Here is a 20,259-nt window from a genome sequence, read left to right on the forward strand (position 1 = left end):
CCCAGCTCCAGCCCCTGTGAGGGACCTTCCGTGAGCTCTCCAGGGAGCAGTGGGTGAGACAGCGCTCGTGGGATGGGGCTCTGCCCTGGGCTAAGGCCCTTTCCCAGCTGCTGCTCCCAGCACAGCGGGGTCTGTCGCAGGGACAGGGTCTGTTTCCTTCCCTTCCTGACACAGCCCCAGTGCAGTCCCAGCCCCGTGGGTCTTATGGCACAAGAATGGTTGGACACTCACACCTTGGGCTCTTGGATGTGCCTGTCACAGGACATGCTCAGTGCTCCTGGTCCATACTGCAGTGCTCAAGGAGTGAAAAATCTGTTTCCCTCAATACAGCTGGTCCTGTCCTGTGATGCTCCACCACCACAGTGATGTGACACCTGCAGCGGAGCCGTCCCTCATATATGGTCATGAATGGTGCTGGAGAAGTTCATTGGAGGACTGGGCTGTGTCGGAGGGGAGATAGCTCCCGATAATGTCTAAAAAGGTGTCGCTGCTTTGATTGGCTCCTCCTGTAGCTGGGCTGGCATCTACAGACATATATTGCCCTCCCATCATCATTGTTCCCACAAGTTCCCGGAGCTGTGGCAGGGAGCACGGCACAGAGGGATGCGCCATCAGGGCAGAAGGCTCAGGATGGGCACAGAGAGACTCCTGTCCCCTCAGACACTGTGGCTGCTCTTCTGGGTACAGCTGTGCCAGGGTAAGTGCTGACTCCCTTGTCCCACCACCCAGGGCCAGAGGGTACAAGTGTGGTCATGAGGATCTGTCTGGGAATGGGGTTTCTTTGCAGACGTTACTGAGACAAGGGACAGAAAGTACTCAAATCCGTGGAATCTGTGCCTTTCTCTGTGCCCATCTGGGTGGGAGAGAGTATCTCCTTTTCAAGGGCTCCAGTGTTAAGGGTAGTCTGTGCCCAGCTGGATTCAAAGACCCCCTGTCCTGGGGTACCCTTTTTGGACCCCCTATTACCCAACACTCTGCCTCTGGAGCAGGCCTCGCTGGCGATGGCAGCACTCAGAGATACCCTGGGCACTGCCAACATCTGGGGTGCCCCAGAAGGTTTGTGTGCTGCTCACCACTCCTTGTTCCAGGGGAGACTTGACCCCACGAGGGTAGTTTGTGCCTCTCAGAGAGAAGAGGACAGGGACATTCAGTAGAGAGATGTCCTTTGTGAGGGACCTGGCTCAGTGCAGGGGATGGGCTGATGCCAGGGCAGAGGAGGGGATGTGGGTGGGAGGATCCTCTGGATGGTCTCAGTGGGAACAAAGAAAGCCCTGGGAGTGGGGTGGGTTTGGATGGTGCCAGGGCACGCGGTTTGCATGGGAAGCTGCTGCCTGGGAACCTGAGGCTGTTCTGGGTGTGCTAGGCTGCAGAGGAATGGGTGCCCAGCTGGGCAGTGTGCGGGTGGGCTTGGGCGCTGGGCAGGCGGTTGTTGGGGTGGGAAGAGGTGCTTTGTGTGGTGGGGTGGAGAATGACCCAGCAGTGCTGGACCTGGCACCCCAGCCTTGGACAGCTGTGGGGACAAAAGGGACCTTCACACTGCACTGGAGACAGACTTGGCCCAGGCAGGAGGTTCCCCCAGACATCCAGTACTGGGGCTCGGCGCTCTCCTGACTCATCCTGTGTTGGTGTTTGAAGGTGCTGTGGAGGTGAGGCTGGCGGATGGTGACAGGCGCTGTGCTGGAAGAGTGGAGGTGAAACACCAGGCACAGTGGGGGACCGTGTGTGATGACTACTGGGGCATGAACGATGCCGCAGTGGTTTGTAAGCAGCTGGGCTGTGGGTCTCCTGTTAAAGCTCACTGGCTTGGTGAATTTGAGCCAGGATCTGGCCCCATTTGGATGGATGATGTTGGCTGTAGTGGCACCGAATCTACCTTGTCTGAGTGCAAACACAAAGGATGGGGTGATCATGATTGTTCTCATACTGAGGATGCTGGAGTGACATGTTCAGGTAAGGGGTCAGCATGTTCCCCACTTTGGGACTGTGATGGGGGAAAAGACCAGGCTGTGCTTTCAGGGAGCAATGAATATGCTGGAGCAGGGCCCAGTGTGACCAACCACACTGTGAGCTGGGACTATAATTCCTGGTATAACCGGTCCCTGGGGAAAGCTGTGTGAGCGCTGCAAGGACAAGACGCCATGCAGGAAGTGCTGACCAGCCCCTCCTGCCTGCCCACAGCTCCCCACACTGACCCATTAAACAGGGTCTTTGCCAGCACTTACTGACTCTCATCTCTGCCTGCTGTCACCCTCTGAGGCAGTGTGAGGGCAGGGAGACATGCCGGTGTCCTGCCCCCCTGCTTGGCCATTGGCCTGGGACCTGTGCACCTCTGGGCAGACAGAGCACGATGTCCCTGGCTGAGAACACCCCACTCAAGCAGGCATGGGAGGGGTCTGGGCAGGCACCAGCTGTGATAACAGCTGCTCCATTTCTGTGCTCTGGGACTTCTCCCACCTAAAAGGAACCTCCCAACACCCCAGGAACACCCTGGGATCAGAGTGAGCCTCTGGTTGCACTGAGGTGATGATGGTCCTGCCTGGCCCCAGGGTCTGCAGGGGCTGAGCAGGCTGCATCAGTCATCGTCACCTGGGCCAGTTCTCCTGGACCCCAACTGCTCACACTGCTGCAGCGCTGGGTGGACAGTGCCAGGCAGCACAGAGGACCTTGTGTGGGAGCACTTTGCCTGAGCAGTACCTGTGGCTGAGTGTGCGGCACACACACACCTCGAGTGCTCAGATGGTGTAGTGAAGGGCTGTAGGGGTCTTGGAAGTGTTTGTGTCACCAGCACTCCCCCAACAGCTTCCTCTGGGATGTGCAATGGGCAGTTTGGCCACAGCATGCTTGGAGGTGATGTGGGATGTGGGCATGTAACTGCCTGACAGCTCTGGGAACTCCCAGTTCTCTTGTTGCCTTTATTCTTTTTTTTCCCAGGATTTGTCCGTCTGGTGGACGGGAAGAGCCGCTGCTCAGGACGTGTGGAGATCCATGACGAGGACCAGTGGAAAACTGTTTGTGATTCACACTTTGGCCCCAAAGCTGCTGACGTGGTCTGCAGGGAGCTGAAGTGTGGCATGGCCCTGCCTATGGCTGGAGGAGGTCACTTTGGAGAAGGGGCTGGTCCCATGTGGGATGGAGAGCTGCAGTGTGTGGGGAATGAGTCCCTCCTGTCCTCCTGCCCCAAGAGGTCCCCCAGTGACCAGGCCTGCACCCAGATGAACAGCGCTGCTGTCACCTGCACACGTAAGGACTCAGGGTGGGGTGTTGAACACTGGGGTGAGCCCCAATCTGAGGAGGGGACGGTTTGTGCTTGTGGAGATAAGGGAACTGGAGCATCATTTCCCACAGGCTGGCAGAGAGGTGACTTTCCTGGGGGGTGCTTTACAAGGACGTGGCTGGGCTTATGCCCCAGGACAAAGTGAGATCATGGGCTTGAAGGGCTCCTTGGGATCATCGTGTTGCTATATGGGAGACACACAAAGGCCTGAGATGATGAGCTGTGAGGTGCCCAGGGCAAACTGTGCCCCAGAGGAGCTGGGGGTCCTGGTGACAAACATCAGTGTGTGCTTAGGAAACCCATACAGGCTTCTTCCCAGGGTTCTGGCTGGGGAGGAGTGGGTGCTCTAGGTGGGCCTGGGCCAGGGGACAGTCCAAGGGGCCGTTAGGGTAGAAGGAAGTGCTAAAGGCTGTGGGGCCACAAATGACCCAGCAGTGCTGCAGCTGGTCACTCCCAGCCATTGCACAGCTTGTGCAGACAGAAGGGACCTCTGCACCACCCTGGAGACAGACTGGAGGTGGATGGGCTCCCACCCTGACACCCACAGTGCTAGGGCTTGATGCTGTTCTGACTGCTGCTGTGTCAGTTTTCGAAGGTGCTGTGGAACTGAGGCTGGCGGATGGTGGCAGGCACTGTGCTGGGAGAGTGGAAGTGAAACGCCAGGGACAGTGGGGAACCGTGTGCGATGACAACTGGGGCATGGAAGATGCTGCAGTGGTTTGTAAGCAGCTGGGCTGTGGATCTGCTGTTGGAGTTGGCCAGGATGGCTATTTTGGGCCAGGATCTGGCCCCATTTGGATTGATGGTGTTGACTGTAATGGCACCGAATCTGCCTTGTCTGACTGCACACTTGGAGGATTGGGTAACTATAGCTGTGGTCACTTTTCTGACACTGGAGTGATGTGTTCAGGTAAGGGGTCAGCCTGTTCCCTGCTTTGGGGCTGGGATGGGGGAAGGGACCTGGCTGTGCCCTTAGAGAGCAACCAGCATAAGCTAGGGCAGGTCTCACTGATGGTAGTCGAACCACTTAGTTGTCTTGCCATTGCTCATGTTCCCAGTCCCTGGGGAAAGCCCAGAGGGTGCCTACCCCAGGGTGAATTAACACTGCCTCAGTGTCTTAGCTCTGCCTCAGTGTCTTGGGCTGCACATGAATCCTCCATTCTTGCCCTGGGGTGCCCACTGATCTCCACTAATCCCCACCCATTCTGCCAGTTCCCAGCCAACAAGGCTGAGGATCCCCATGCTGTAAATACCACGAGGGGACTTGCCCAGTGCCCCACACCTTGGTGGAAGAGAATGAGATGTCTGGTCACACTGGTTTGTTCCCCCTCAGAGACATATGTACCTCGACAGCCTTGGAGGGACTTTTCAGAGAGCACGAGTGCTGGGCCCTGGGCAGTGGAGCAGGCAGCAAACAGCCTCTCACTGCCCATCCCCAGGGTTTGGCTCTGTGGTCCTGCACCATGAGGCTTAAGGAGCTTGACAGCTGCTTGATTCTGTCTGCTTCTCCTGCATCACCCCATGCACAGGCTGGTACTGGGATGTCCCTGGGCAAAGCTGTGTGAGCGCTGCAAGGACAGGACGCCATGCAGGAAGTGCTGACCAGCCCCTCTTGCCTGCCCACAGCTCCCCACACTGACCCATTAAACAGGGTCTTTGCCAGCACTTACTGACTCTCATCTCTGCCTGCTGTCACCCTCTGAGGCAGTGTGAGGGCAGGGGGACATGCCGGTGTCCTGCCCCCCTGCTTGGCCATTGGCCTGGGACCTGTGCACCTCTGGGCAGACAGAGCACGATGTCCCTGGCTGAGAACACCCCACTCAAGCAGGCATGGGAGGGGTCTGGGCAGGCACCAGCTGTGATAACAGCTGCTCCATTTCTGTGCTCTGGGACTTCTCCCACCTAAAAGGAACCTCCCAACACCCCAGGAACACCCTGGGATCAGAGTGAGCCTCTGGTTGCACTGAGGTGATGATGGTCCTGCCTGGCCCCAGGGTCTGCAGGGGCTGAGCAGGCTGCATCAGTCATCGTCACCTGGGCCAGTTCTCCTGGACCCCAACTGCTCACACTGCTGCAGCGCTGGGTGGACAGTGCCAGGCAGCACAGAGGACCTTGTGTGGGAGCACTTTGCCTGAGCAGTACCTGTGGCTGAGTGTGCGGCACACACACACCTCGAGTGCTCAGATGGTGTAGTGAAGGGCTGTAGGGGTCTTGGAAGTGTTTGTGTCACCAGCACTCCCCCAACAGCTTCCTCTGGGATGTGCAATGGGCAGTTTGGCCACAGCATGCTTGGAGGTGATGTGGGATGTGGGCATGTAACTGCCTGACAGCTCTGGGAACTCCCAGTTCTCTTGTTGCCTTTATTCTTTTTTTTCCCAGGATTTGTCCGTCTGGTGGACGGGAAGAGCCGCTGCTCAGGACGTGTGGAGATCCATGACGAGGACCAGTGGAAAACTGTTTGTGATTCACACTTTGGCCCCAAAGCTGCTGACGTGGTCTGCAGGGAGCTGGAGTGTGGCATGGCCCTGCCTATGGCTGGAGGAGGTCACTTTGGAGAAGGGGCTGGTCCCATGTGGGATGGAGAGCTGCAGTGTGTGGGGAATGAGTCCCTCCTGTCCTCCTGCCCTAAGGGGTCCCCCAGGGACCAGGCCTGCACCCAGATGAACAGCGCTGCTGTCACCTGCACACGTAAGGACTCAGGGTGGGGTGTTGAACACTCTGGCTGGGGAACAGAGCAAGGACCATGTGGCCAAGAGTTAGGGCAGGAGGGATCGTGGGACTGTCTGCTGCATGAAAAGTATAAAGAACCTGCAGAAAGACATGGTGTCCTTCTGGGCTCTCTGCCACCTACCAAGAGTACAAAAGGACCAACCCACCCTCTCTCCTCCTCTGTCCCCAGAGTACACAGGGTTCAGGTTGGTGAATGGCAGCACAGCGTGTGCAGGGAGGGTGGAGGTCCAGGTTCTGGGGACCTGGGGGACCCTCTGTGCCTCCCGCTGGGATCTCTTGGATGCCCACGTTCTGTGTCGTCAGCTCAACTGTGGGTTTGCTGAGTCCATTCCTGGAGGAGAGCATTTTGGGAGAGAGACTGGCCTCATCTGGAGAGATTCCTTCCACTGCGATGGGACTGAAGCCCATCTGGGACAGTGCCCAGTGGTAATCTTGGGGGCCTCACCATGCTCTCACGGCAATGCTGCTGCTGTCATTTGCTCAGGTGAGTGCTGGGAAAATGGTGCATTAGCTCAATTTGCCCTTTGTGTGAGACATGGGCACCCAAAGCAGCAGTCCCACGGCAGCACCAGGCTGAATTTCTCCATAGAGGAGCCCTGGCTTCCCCAAGAGTGGCCTGGAGGGCCTTCCCTGCTCAGACTGACCACGCTGCTCTGGGAGAGCTGAGGTGTGAACACAGGCAGGCGTTTGCCCCCAGGGCAGTGGCTTAGGCTGCAGCACCACTGCCAGGCCTGGGCTCTGTGGGATGAGCCCAGAACAGGGCTGCAGCTCTCTTCTCCATCCCTGCAGCTGCAGACAACTGCATCCCATCCCCACAGAGAGCCCTGCAGAGCCTGATCCCACCACCCAGGCACTGCCCAGGTGCCCCCAGCAGCAGCAGACCTGGGTGTGAGCTGCAGAAAGGGTCTGAGCTTTGCCCTCACTTCTTGTCAGCAAAGGGCTCAATCGTGTCCTGTTTGGTCGGACAACTCCCCCTTGCCCTCCTCCCTGAAGGCTGCTGTGCTTCCCGGTGCCGCTGATGGCTGTGGCTCCTCTGCTCTCCCCAGGCCCAGCCGACTCTGCGTCCCTGCGGCTGGTGGGTGGCGGGAGCCGGTGCGATGGGCGAGTGGAGATCTTCCAGCGCGGGACGTGGGGCAGAGTCCTGGATGACCAGTGGGACGTGCGGGAGGCCAGCGTGGTGTGCCGGCAGCTGCGGTGTGGAGAGGCAGAAAAAGCCTACAACCCCCCAAAGTCTGAGCGAGGGACAGGCCCCGTGGGGCTGCGAGGAGTCCGGTGCGCAGGGCACGAGGCCAGCCTGACCCTCTGCAACACCTCCCTGCCTGGGAGTGCCCTGTTGGGAGGGGTTGTGGAGGACGTGGGAGTCATTTGCTGGGGTGAGCAGTGCTGCATGGGTCCCCAGATGATGGGGTGGGGGAGCAGCCACCGCCTTACAGCAACTGGGGTTTCTTGCTGCTGCAGGGAGCCGGCGGGTCCGGCTGGTGAACCAGCCCAGGCGCTGCGCAGGAAGAGTGGAGATCTACTACCAGGGCAGCTGGGGGACCATCTGTGACGATGGCTGGGACCTGTTCGATGCCACTGTCGTGTGCCACCAGCTGGGCTGCGGAGGGGCGGTGGAGGCGGCCAGCTCTGCTCGGTTCGGGGAAGGCTCCGGGCAGATCTGGCTGGATGGTGTGAACTGCTCTGGGGCCGAAGCTGCTCTCTGGGACTGTGCTGCCAGGCCCTGGGGGCAGCACGACTGCGGGCACAAAGAGGACGCGGGTGTCATCTGCTCAGGTCTGTGCTGGGAGCTGTGCCGGGATGGTTCCCGGGGAGGCCAGGATGCAGGGAAAGCCGGGCATGGCCAAGGCTGTCCCTGGCTGAGCCACTGCCTGAGCCCGGCCTATGGACACCCATGCATGGGTGCCCTCAGTTCACTGGGGTCCCTGGGGAGCTCAGCTGTCCCCCAGGGTGAGCTGGGAGAGCAGGGACTGTGTCCATCAGGGACTTCTCTCTGCCCTGGGTGCAAGGGGGACTTGCTGGCCCTGCCCTGCCTGGCTGGGGGTCTGGGGAACACAGAGGTGTCCTGGCTCCCACAGCTCCAGACCAGCCTGTTCCTATTGCTGCCTCTTTCCTTCCAGAGTTCGTGGCCCTGAGGCTGGAGAACAGTGACGGCTGCTCCGGGCGCCTCCAGGTTTTCTACAATGGGACATGGGGGAGTGTTTGCTCTAACTCGATGACTCCTGACACAGTGTCGCTGGTGTGCAAGGAGCTGGGCTGCGGGGATAGAGGATCCCTGGAAACAGGCCTGCCCTATGGCAGGGTGTCTGGCCCTGCCTGGCTGGATTACGTGGAGTGTGGGGAGAGAACCAGCTCCTTCTGGCAGTGTCCCTCTGCTCCCTGGGACCCATGGTCATGTGATAACCTGCAAGAAGAGACCCACATCACCTGCAATGGTAACTCTAAGCCACTTGGGCACTGGTGTCACCCCAGATTCTGCTCCCCTCTGGGCACAGCCAAATTCAGACAAAGAGCCTGGAGGGGCTTTTCCTTTCCATGTCAGACTCTTCTGCTGCCCGTGGCACAAATGTGACCACAGCTCTCAGAGCCCCACATGTTCAGGAACAGTTGCAACCCAGCAGTTCCCAGGGGAGGCAGAGACATCTCCTGGAGAGGTCTCAGAAGAGACCAGATAGGCTTCAGAGGAACCTCCCCTCCATGGGCACCCTTCTGCTGCTCTGTGACCAAGATGGCACACAGAGGCACAAGCAGAACTCAGCTCCGCTCTCTTCTGCACAATCGCTCAAGGCAACCCCTTCACCACAGTGTTTCCTTCTTCAGGAGGACACCCAGAAATGCCTCCGAAGCCTTTGGCCCCGTGCCCCAACTCCAGCAGCTGCACAGGTAGGGAGCTGCGCCTCTGTGTGCTCCTCTTGCCTGGCAGGGCTCTGCTGTTTGAGTGCCATGGGAGCTCTTTGCCTTCTCCAGACAGGGAGAAGATCCGTGCCGTGGGAGGCGAGGACGGGTGCTCGGGCAGAGTGGAGCTCTGGCATCACGGCTCCTGGGGGACAGTGTGTGATGACTCCTGGGACATGCAGGATGCCCAGGTGGCGTGCAGGCAGCTGGGCTGTGGCCCCGCGGTGTCTGCCCTGCATGAGGCTGCTTTTGGGGTGGGGCAAGGCCCCATTTGGCTGGAGCGGGTGGAGTGCCGGGGGACGGAGTTGTCTCTGCAGGACTGCTGGGCCCGGCCTGGGGACGGGCGTGCTTGCTGGCATAAGGAAGATGCTGCTGTGCACTGCTCAGGTGAGCAGCAGAGCTGGGACCCCTTGCTTGGGTATTGGAAGGGAGTTGGGGAAGGCCTTTTGCCTGCTTGGTCCTGGCACAGCCCTTGACCTTCTGAGACCAAGAACGTTCCTGTGGTTCCTGTGGCAGCCTGGTGCCAAGCCAGGTGCAGTCTTGGTGGAACTGGGTGTCCTTGGGCTGCTGCTCGTGGGGCCCTGCAACTGCAGGACCATCCCCTGGGCTGCCTGTGCCATCCTGCCTGCCACCCAGAGTAGAGGCCCTGGACCCTGTCCTGACCTACCTTTATAGCACTACAGGAGGGGAAATTTGGGTGGGATGTATCAGGGACACCTACAGACACACATGTGGTGTGTTAGAGAGGGGGGTCCCTGGTACATGCACTCCCATCCTCTCCATCGAGCTCTCCTTTTCCTCCTCTGCAGCTGCACCCAGGACAGCAGCATCCCCACCTCAAGCAGGTAACTTGTCCTCCCTCCAGAGCTGGGTATCCCTGGGGCCAGGCCCTGACCCACAGGTAGATGGAAGGGGCTTCTTGCTGGAGTGTGAAACTCCCAGAAGGAGGCACTGGGGTGACTGTAAGTGGGCTGGGGAGGGTCGTAATTCCCTCAGCAGGGTGAAAGCTTCTCCATCACACCCCTCTGGGGCTCTCTACCCCCTGCTGCCTTGTGTGACGAAGGTCAGGACTGATACTGCCCCTTCCATGTTCTTGCCCATGCAGATCCCCCTCGGGGCCGTCCCACTGCCAGCGGAAGACTCTCAGTGCCCATCATCATCTGCATCATCCTGGGGGCCCTTCTCTGCCTGCTCCTGGCCCTCCTGGCTGGGCAACTGCTCAGTGCCAGAGCTGGGCACAGAGGTGAGTCCTTCCATGGAGGTCCCAGGAGTGATGCCTCCTGGAAGGGCTGTGGGTGTCAGTAGGGGCACAGGCAGAGTTGAGGGGATGATACTGTGTGCTGCTACCTGTCCCACACACCTCCCCATTGACTGTCTGGCTACAGGGCACCAGCAGCAAGGGGTGGAGAGAGCCCAGAGGTGATGGGAGCAAGAGGTGGAGCAAGAAGAGAAATGGCAGAGCAGGACAGGGGTAGATGTTAGCCTGGGGGAGATGTTAGACTGGGGAAAATGTTAGCTTGGGGGAGACTCAGTGCTCTGAGTAGTAATGGAGGGAGCTCTGGGGCAAGGGAGAAGATGGGAGGAGCACAGGGCAGCAGGGTCCATCTCCATGTCAGGCCCCCTGACTGACCCTCTGCCCAGCCCTGCCCAACCCCTGGCAGGGCAGGGGCCATGCTATGGGCTCATGGGACAGACAGGGGTCAGTTCTAGGTGGAGAGGAAATATGGGAGCTGCTCTGGGGTCAGACATGGGGGGCATGACCCAGGGGCCAGAGGGGCATGAGTGTTTTCTCTGACGGGATGATGCAAGGGTGATGCTGCCCCAGGTAATCTCCACAGCAATGTGGCCCCCACTGGGGATATGGCAGCCATTCTGGGACAGCACAGTGCCGCTGTACTGTTGGAGCAGTCCTGGGATGGGCGAAGGAATGGGTTTAGGGGAGCTCAGTGGGGTCCCATTGCCCCTCTGCCTGTCCCTGTGCCAGCCCGGCCTTTGTCCCCAGGCTCCAGGAAAACCCAGGAGCTCTTCCCCGAGGCTGTGTATGAGGAGATCGGTTACAGCCCAGTGTGGGAGAAGCAGAAGAGGTTTGGTCGCTCAGGTGGGTGTGGGTCCTTCCTGGAGGTGCATCTGCAGGACCCTTTGCCTTGGCCCCAACCCAGGGCTGATCCCCTGATGCCTCCAGCCCGTGGTCCCTGTGGTGGTGGGGCTGTGTGGTCTGTGGGTAAAGCACCCAAGTCCTGGGCTTGGGAAAGGAGCTTCTTCCCAACCAGCTTTGCCCATCACAGCCGGACAGCCCCTCTCTTCCTGCCCCTGAACCCCATGTGATACCTGAGGAGTTCAGGGAGAGAGGTCCTGGGGTAGCTCTGGGAGCACCTTTGAGACAGGACTTGTCCCAGGGAAGCAGGGTGAATTCCCAGAGTTCCTCCCCATGCAGCCCCAGCTCTGTGGGTCCCCCTTCCCCAGCAATGCTGACCACAAGTCAGATCAGTGGGCTCACTCCATAACACCCTCTGCATATCTCTCCAGGCTCCTCTTCAGAGCAGTCCCTTTCAGAGCAGTCGCTGACCCAGCTGCAGCTCTACCCTGGGCACCATGAGGAGGAGCGTGGTCTGGGATCAGCACCAGGTAATGGAGCAGGAAGGGGTTGATCTCCCTGCAGACAGGAGATGGACAGAGGTGTCACTGAGTGTCACTGTCAGAGATGGGGAGCACTTGAGCGTCTCTTGTGGTGCTGCCAACACCAGTGTCTCAGTCTTGTGTGCCTGTGCATTCTCTTATTCTCTGTTCCACAGGATGTATCTTCTCACTGTCACCAGCTCCCCTCTCCTTTCAGATGTTATTGTTCTGCCCGGGGATGACCCAGGAGATGGCTATGATGATGCCAGGGAGGTTTCTGACCCTAGGGAGGACGTTGCCCCTAAGCAGGGAGCTTGGGAAATGCCCAGGGTGCCAGAGGAGGGAGCAGGACCCAGAGGTGCACCCAGAGGTAAGATAAATTTAGTGCTGCTGGTTCCTGGGGTGCCATCCCTGCCACCATAGTTGCTGCTGTGCTGAGACCTAAAACTCCTGTGAAGGGTGAACCTGCCCCCGGAGTTCTCAGTGGAGGGACTGAAGGGTGAGAGAAGGAGCTGAATATGGTGAGGAGCAGGGATGAAGGTGATGCACAGACCACATGGGACAAACTGCAATGTCCTGCCTTGCTGCTTGCAGGGCGCCGCCTGTGCTCCCAGAGAAATGCTGAGGTCCCTGGAGCTGAAGGAGACACCTCATCCCTGACCCTGGAGAGCATGGGCTATGATGATGCTGAAGAGGACTCTCTGGCACATCCTCATGAGGACACAAAGGCTGTGACAGAACTGGGTGTACAGCAATCCCTGAGCCCCTGGCCAGGAGAGCCCATCCCTGCTGTGCAGCTGGGTGCAGCCAGGAGGGAGGAGAGGTCAGTGCAGCTGGGAGACCCATGATCACCAGGGAACCATCTACCTTTGCCCATGGTCAGCAGAAACAGCCCAGATTTTCCTTGATTTTTTTCCCCCACTTTTACCCTGTGCATCGTATTTGTTTTTATTAAAAATCTCAGGAGCCTTTGACCCGGAGCCGGTCCATGTCTGCCCAAGTGTCATGAAATCTTCTTGAGTTTGATTAGGAGGAGCAGAGAACTAAGACATAGTGGTGGGGAAGGGGCATGTCTCAGTGATGGCAGGCTTGGGGTCAGGCTGTGGGGCTGCCAGAGCCCACAGTCCCTGGTGAATAATTCTGCTGATACAGATGTCTCCATCCTGCTTGCCATAGGCAGTTTCTAGTCAAAATGTCTCTCTAATAGGTCACATGATGCACCTCAATGCCCATTTCTTGACTCCAAGATCTCCAAGCTACTCTTTCCCCCAGATCCTGCCTGGGCCATGCTAGTCCCACAGTGCAGTGATCATGAGCTGCCGTGTCAGGGTGAGTCTTGGGCTGTGACCCCATGGGAGTGAACTGTAGGATGGTCACAGTTCCCTTAAACTCCAGATGACCCCAGAGGTGATCATGGCCCACAAACCTCTTCCCACAATGGTCAGGAGGCAGGTCTGCTCCCCAGTGCCCCAGCATGGGGTGCAGAGCCACTTTCTGGGACACAGGGCTGGGATACCCTCTCCTCTGGCTCTGCCAGGGCCTCAGTCTTCATGGGCTGCTCCTGCAGCCTTGGGCCATCAGAGACCCCAAGCACTCTTGTCACAGCCACAGAGCTGCTTTCTTCCTGAGCAGGGGCTGTAAGGCCCCACAGCAGCCCTGAGACCCCCTCCTCCTGCTCACCTCCAGCTTCTGCTGCCTCACCGGGGCGTCAGCATGGGTTTGTGTCAGGGCAGTACTTGTATGTAGGTACAGTAGGGATGGCAGCAGGTGGGATGGAGGCACCTTTCCTTCAGCACTATTGGAAGGCCAGGATGTTGGTGAAAGTATCCCCAGGAAACATGAGCTGCAGCCCAAAGCTGTGATTCAGCCCCCTGGCCTGGGGAAGGGCTCATCTGGGAGGATGCTCATGTGGTCACATTTCCATGACAGAGGACGTTTTGTGTCCCACCTCTGCTGGTAGCTGGGCCAGGATCCCTCTCCCTTGGCTGGGGCTTTCACCTGCTCCAACACCCATGGACAGAGAAACCTCTCACACAGGCACCAGGTAGGGAGAAGGGTTGGACACTTGGGCAGGACTTGGAGTTCAAACTGGGTCTCCACACCCCTATGGTTCTTTTCTGAAAGGCTCCTCTGCTGTGGGCTGGCAGAAGCATTGGCTCCCTGTGAGGAGTTGCTGCAACTCAGTACTGCTGCAAGCAACAGAGTCTGACCCTAGAGTAGAAGACAGGAGGAGATGGCCATGACGAACATCCTCTCCCACTTCAGCATTGCCCTGTTCCCTGCTGGGAGCTCCATCCACGGGGTGACCCTGGGGGGACAATGGGGGAGCCCAGGCTCACACACGCCTCTGCCAAGCACCCTGGGGCCTTCCTGCTGCCAGCCCCCATGGGAGAGCTGCATTCCCAGTGCAAGACCCCCATGGTGATTGGTGACATGCATGTGTACTGCAAACAGCCTCAGTCCCCTGGAAAACTCCCACTGGGGCAAGCTCCAGTCCTGCTCTCCCTTTTCTGTGTGCACATGTACACACAGGGTTCCTCACTGAAACACAGGCAAGAAGCGTTTCCACAAGCACACAGATATGTGCAAAAACTACCACCTGTATGCATACAGGTATGCAGAAAAGCACATACCTGTTCACACATGGATATATAATGTTGCCAAATAGCTCATTTAGCCAAGGAAGAGCGGAGCTTGATATCAGGCAAAACTCGTATCCGAAGGAACCTGGGCAACTTCCTGCATATTATACATTATACTCTGTTCCAATTTTCCAGCCTTGTTTACTAATATCACATTCCTTCCACTCTGTCTGAGGGTTGTGGTGCCGGCCACTTGGGGATGCTCCTGGGCTGTCCCTGCCCTGCTGCCCTGCTGCCATGTCCAGGGCTTGGGAGGAAAAGCCGCTGGGCTCTGCAAATCTTACTGGTGCTTGGCAATGACCAAGGTGTCACTGAAGAGGAAGAGGTCCCTCTTCCTCGTTGCATAGCCCTGGGTCACCTGCACACACTGCCAAGAGCAGTGGCTCGCCTGATGCTGGGATGGGCATGCATGGCTGATCGTGCATACAGGGAGCCTACCTGGAGCCACGGCAGCAATTCACCTGGCCCATCCCAACCAAGCCAAGAGAAGCCTCCCGTAGGGCACGCCTGTGGGGCACAAGGTGCTGGCCAGACAGAAGGACAAGGTCTGCCAAAGGGCATTCCAGTGCCGAGTCTTGCTGCGGGGCAAGAGCATGGCTCTTCCCCCTGACACTCCATGTAGGCACAGAACCATTGCTGGGACAGCGTCAGGTCAACACAGCCCCCCATTGTGACTGCAGTGCTGGGGGAGGGACACTGGCGGCTCTCCCCACTATGCCCATGTCTCTCTGGTGCTGGGAGCCCAGCCCTGGGCACAGCACTTCAGGCCTGGCCTCAGCAGTGTTGAGCAGAGGGGAAGGGTCACCTCCCTCCAGCTGCTGGCAAGGCTTTGCCTCGTGCAGCTCAGGGCACCACTGGCTGCCACCTTGGGCCAAGCCCACCTCGCTGGCTCCTGCTCAACTTGGGGTCCACCAGGAGCCAGGACCTTTTGTGCCACGCTCTTTGCCAGCAACTTTGCCAAGCTGCTTTGGCTCACAAGTCTGTGTGCACGTGTCCCAGGATCCTTCATGACCATAGCATTGCTAGAGATTGCTCCTCATTTCCTAGGCAAGAACTCACCAGTGCTATCATCCTGCTGGTTGATTGATAGGAGAAAGCCACAATGAACTTCTTTGTTTTCCAGCCCCTAATCCTCACTCACAGGCTCTCAGCTACATCACCCCTAACCGTAAGGGTCAAACCTCTCCCTTACATACACTGCAACTCCCCCACCTCACCTGCCCTGTCTGTCTGTCCTCAACAGCCTGTTCAGCCCTCCCGAGCACTGATGCTCTCTGACCATTCTGCACCAGGGACAGGAAAGCTTGTGCGCTCAAGTTCCAGCTTCACAAGAGAGCACAGTCACCTGAAGTATGACGTAAATACGGTATTGGCATAGAAGTGTGAGTTGAAGCAGCATCTGCCTCTTGTGAAAACAGGTAACAACAGATCATGCCGTTCAGTCAATTATTAGTTGCTTCATGCACAGGAAAACTGTCCATTAATTTAATCTTTGGTGTACAGGCAGGGCCTTGCTGATGTTCCTCTGTCACAGCAAGTGTGTGGATGTAAGGCTTTTTGCAGACTTGAGAGTTTTCCTGTTTATTCTCTTAAGAAGGAAAATCTTGCTGTGTACTCCTGAAGTCTCCCTTAAGCTGGTGGGTTTAGAAGAGGATGGGGAGCTCTGGTTAGCTCAGGGAGGACCAGGCAGCATCACAGGCAAAGCAGACTGGAACTTGACTTCGTGAAAATTAACAGAATTTATTGATAGATGAAACTTCTGTGTCTCCCCCATCTTTGGGCGGATCACCGCGCACCCTGAACCGATACAGGCAGGTGTAGTCCAGGTGGCCCCAGTTGCTCAGCACTTGCAGCCTGATGTAACTCCCGACCACAGGGAGCTCGTTCTGCAATGACAAGAAGAAATGAGTCGCCTTTTCCTCTCTGGCATGTGAGCACTGACAGAAGTGCCACAGCGATGGCCTCGTTCAACAGCTTCCTTCCAGCTGCCCCACGGGGGCTTTTGACCTGTCGTGGTCAAGATGTTCCCTCACTGGGCCATGAGAACAGCAAAGGCAGAAGCAGCGGCCAGATGCCTCAGCAAATACACTGGAAAGTTCTCGCCTGCTTTGGGACACAGGCTTCCACAGTCAGAAGACCCAGTGCTGGGGTCAGTATAACGTCTCGTTGCCTTCTCTAGAAAGCCTCCCTGTCACTACTCACTGCCAGCACCAACAGAATCCTCAGGAAGCCCAGTATTTCTGGTCTTTAACTGGCAGATCAAACCCAAAATGAAAGAGAAGAAGAGCGGCAGTCCAGGCATCCACCACCAGGAAGTTAAAGCAGAAGAAAGGCCAGCATGGCACACACTGAAGGACAGGGCTGCCTCTGTAGCCCTTTGGCAGGGAAACCTCTCCCCATCCAACCGCATTTCTCTCCCACAGTTCTCCTGTTCCTGCCACACAAGATGCTGAACTCTACCATCTCGTGATCACTGCAACCCAGGCAGCCCTCAACCTTTACTGCTTCGACCAGACCCTCTTTGTTAGTGAGGATGCGATCCAGCAGTGCACCTCTCCTGGTCGGCTCCTCCACCATCTGCATGAGGAAGTGATCATCAATGCACTGGAGGAACCTCCTGGACTGTGGCTGGCTGGCTGAATGGTCCTTCCAGCAAACATCAGGGGAGTTAAAATCACCCACAACAACCAGGGCCTGTGACTGTGAGGCCATTCTCAGCTGCGCACAGAAGGCCTCATCAACTTCCTCAGCCTGATCTGGTGGCCTGTAATAGACACCTACAACAGTATCACCCCTGCCAGCCCGTCCCTTGATCCTGACCCATACACTCTCAACTCGTTCCTCATTCGCTCCTGGGCAGAATTTAGTACATGGTAGCTGCTCTCTCACATAGAGAGCAGCTCCACCACCACGCCTGGCTGGCCTGTCTTTCCTGAAAAGGGCGTAGCCATCCATGACCACATTCCAGCCATGTGAACTGTCCCACCACGTTTCTGTAATTGCCACCAGATCATAATCTCCCGACCGAACATAGGATTCTAACTCCTCCTGCTCATTCCCCATGCTGCGCGCATTGGTGCACAGGCATTTCAGGCAGCGAGCAGAGCACACCAATTTCTCCCTAGGGGCACAGGAGGCCACCCGGTCCTCATCCGTTTTGGAATGCTGCCCCACTGGGACAAGCCCATCTACAACCCCATCCCCCTTCGAGCCTAGTTTAAAGCTCTCCAAATGAGCCCAGCTAATTCCTGCCCCAGCATCCTTTTGCCCCTGCGAGTGAAACCTTTCCCGTGTAACACTGTCCAGACTGGAGTCTTAGAAAACCAGCCATTATCAAAAAATCCAAAGCCCTGCCTGTAGCACCAGTCTTGCAGCCAACCATTTAGAGACTGAATTTTCTTATTCCATCCCACATCGTCACTTGAAGATGGAAGGAGCGAAGAGAAGATCACTTGAGTCCCTGAGTCTTTCACCATCCTTCACAAGACCTTGAAATCATTCTTCATTCCCCTCAGACTACAGGAAGCAACTTCCTCCCCATCTGTCTGGAAGACCAGCAGCGGGTAGCAGTCTGTCAGGTGCACCAGTCTGAGGAGCTCTCTAGCAATATCCTTGATCCGGGCTCCAGGTAGACTACAAACTTCCCTAAGATGAGGGTCAACCCTGCATATTGGGCCCTCTGTTCCTTTCAGAATGGAATTTCCTATTACAATCACTCTTCTTTCTTTCTTATCAGAGGCAGTCTTAAGTTGTGAAGTCAACCGCCTCTTCCTATGTGATCTTGTAGGCAGGCTTGGCACCACCTCCTCACCTACCTCCTCCTCCAGATCCAGGGCCTCAAAACTATTACGGAGGGGCACCTGGGGAGGCAAAGCAGGCAGGGAGGGGGGCTGCCCATGATGCCGAACTGGAATATATTCTAACCCTCGTCGTCTTTTAGGTCCCCTCCCTCTGCCCGACAGCGACAAGGGTGGGGGTGTCTCAGGACTTCTGCCTCTGTCCGACAGGGCAGGAGGTCCATCTCCTTTTCGGGGGTACCTCCCTGGGGCCTTTCCGACTGACACGTCAGGGTGTTACTCCACCAATGATCCGTCGATGAATTTATCCCCGGGGAGTCCATATGCCTCTGTCCGGTCTTCAGTCCAGCTGAACCGCCTCCGGCTGGGCCGCTCCAGGCTTTTCCTCAATCGTAGTGAGACGCCATTCAGAGTATCACGTCGGGGTCACCATTTGTTGGAGTGAATAAAGGACTCAGCATTCCGATTCAATGTGAATCACACAAAGCCATTTATTTCAGAAACAAGCCTCCTTATATATGCAACTATTCTCTGCTCATGCGTCCACGCTCCAATCATGCATTCACTAATTGGATATCATCTCTGTTCACGAGCTGTCCACGCGCTGGAGTCTCACTGATGATAGGTCTGTTGATTTATGCTATGTTGAGGCCTTGTTATTGTAGAAATGCCTCTCTCCCACAGCAGGTACTGCTCTCAGCTTTTGAGTTGGCCTTGAAATTCCTGGCTGGCTCAGTAACAAATCTCCATCTAACAGTAACCCCTCCACACTTCTTTGTTTTCCAGGCCCTAATCCTCACTCACACGCTCTCAACTACATCACCCCTAACCGTAAGGGCTACAAAGTCAAACCCCTCCCTTACACACACTGCAACTCCCCCACCTCACCTGCCCTGTCTGTCCCTCCTCAACAGTCTGTTCAGCCCTCCCAAGCACTGATGCTCTCTGGCCACCTTTCACATACGATAGAGCAATAAATGCTTGTTCTTGAGAAGTAGCCAGAGATGCTGAGGCCACGCACTTCAACACCAGACACCAAACTGTGTATTCAGCTCCTCGCAGTTTACATTCCTGTATTGCAGCTTTAATATTATTTTTTATATTCTTAGGTCAGCTGCTGTTCCACATTATCTAATCTTTTATTTTCCAGTGCTCTCCTGTTGCATCCTTTGGCAGGTGATGTTCTTGTCACCAGGTATGTCATCCTTCCCACATGTGATTTGCATGGTTTCTATGTGATTCATGGTGCTTCACTTGTTCTAACTTCTGCCTTCTGATTACGTGGTGATGTATCTGTCTCTGTGTTTGTGTGGCAGGTGTTACATCAGAAGCATTGTCCCAGCCAGGTCATTGCATCTCTTTCTCTTCTCCCTCTGCTGTCAGCATGACTGTGCCAGCTGTCTGATGTGCTTTCTGACCTCATGGACCCTCTCATCCTGCCTCCCTTCTGCTGTTCAATCTTTTTCTGCAAGAGAAGTGACAACCAGTCAGGGTCCCCTCTGTGGCACCTGGGCCTTCCAGAGCTGGACGGCTGTTGGGAACTGTCACCATCAGCCAAGGCTCTGTGTGAAGTCTTCTCCTGGCACAGGAACAGCTCTGGCTGTGCCTGGTGAGCACCACGCTGCCCCAGGGAGAACAGCAACACTGGCAGTGACTCCTGGGCAATGTCCAGCTGGGCAGAGATGATTTGAGGGCAGGTTGGCAGCAGACCCTGAGGCTGTGCCGGGGGTGAACACATCTGGCTCCTCCCAGCAGGATTTTTGGAAGTCCCTTCCCAGCTGTGAGTGCCAGGCCAAGGGCACGTGGCAGAAAGATCCTCATCCCCCAAGGGTCCCAGCCCCCCACTGTCCTCTGTCCCCAAACTACCCAGACCTCTAAACAGGTTGTGGCTCTACCTGAATTATCTTCAGTTTTAAGACAAAAAAACAACCAAACTAAAGTGTACTTCTGGATGAGGATGGACCAGGTCTGGGATCAGTACCAGGGGTGCTGCAGGAGCAGGTGTTTCCCAGCATGGACAGACTAGGGGGACCTGTCATCCTCAGCACCCCTGGACCCCACTATGGCCCAGTTCAGCAGCCCTGGGCATGAGGGCTCAGCCCAGGGACAGCCCCACACCCAGGGTCAGAGCGGTTCCTGCTGCCGCCCCAAGGTTCACCAGCCCCAGTCAGCCCTGAGCCAGAGTGCAGGTGTCTGAGCTGGGCTGAGCTGGAAGAGGTTGCAAAACAGCTCATTGGGAGGAGGCGATGGAAGAAGGTGCTGTGTGTGTGGCACCGGGGATGAACTGACACCCTCAGTTTGGTATCTG

At 56.9% G+C, this 20,259-nt stretch overlaps 1 protein-coding gene across 1 annotated transcript; it reads left to right on the forward strand.

Annotated features, from left to right (window-relative positions):
- Positions 1-1,158: 1,158 nt before the first annotated feature.
- On the forward strand, positions 1,159-12,391 carry LOC136111222 (scavenger receptor cysteine-rich type 1 protein M130-like). The gene is given in 20 exon segments (XM_065855218.2): positions 1,159-1,275; positions 1,278-1,326; positions 1,329-1,382; positions 1,385-1,488; positions 1,491-1,950; positions 2,932-3,240; positions 3,861-4,184; positions 5,654-5,962; positions 6,174-6,488; positions 7,051-7,377; positions 7,463-7,777; positions 8,122-8,436; positions 8,822-8,884; positions 8,969-9,283; positions 9,706-9,741; positions 10,002-10,139; positions 10,899-10,994; positions 11,423-11,521; positions 11,730-11,882; positions 12,107-12,391. Coding segments are annotated over 20 exon segments (4,152 nt in total). The 3' UTR covers positions 12,361-12,391.
- The last annotated feature ends 7,868 nt before the right edge of the window (positions 12,392-20,259 follow it).

Source organism: Patagioenas fasciata, chromosome 23 (assembly GCF_037038585.1).
Source record: "Patagioenas fasciata isolate bPatFas1 chromosome 23, bPatFas1.hap1, whole genome shotgun sequence".
NCBI classification, from domain to species: Eukaryota; Metazoa; Chordata; class Aves; order Columbiformes; family Columbidae; genus Patagioenas; species Patagioenas fasciata.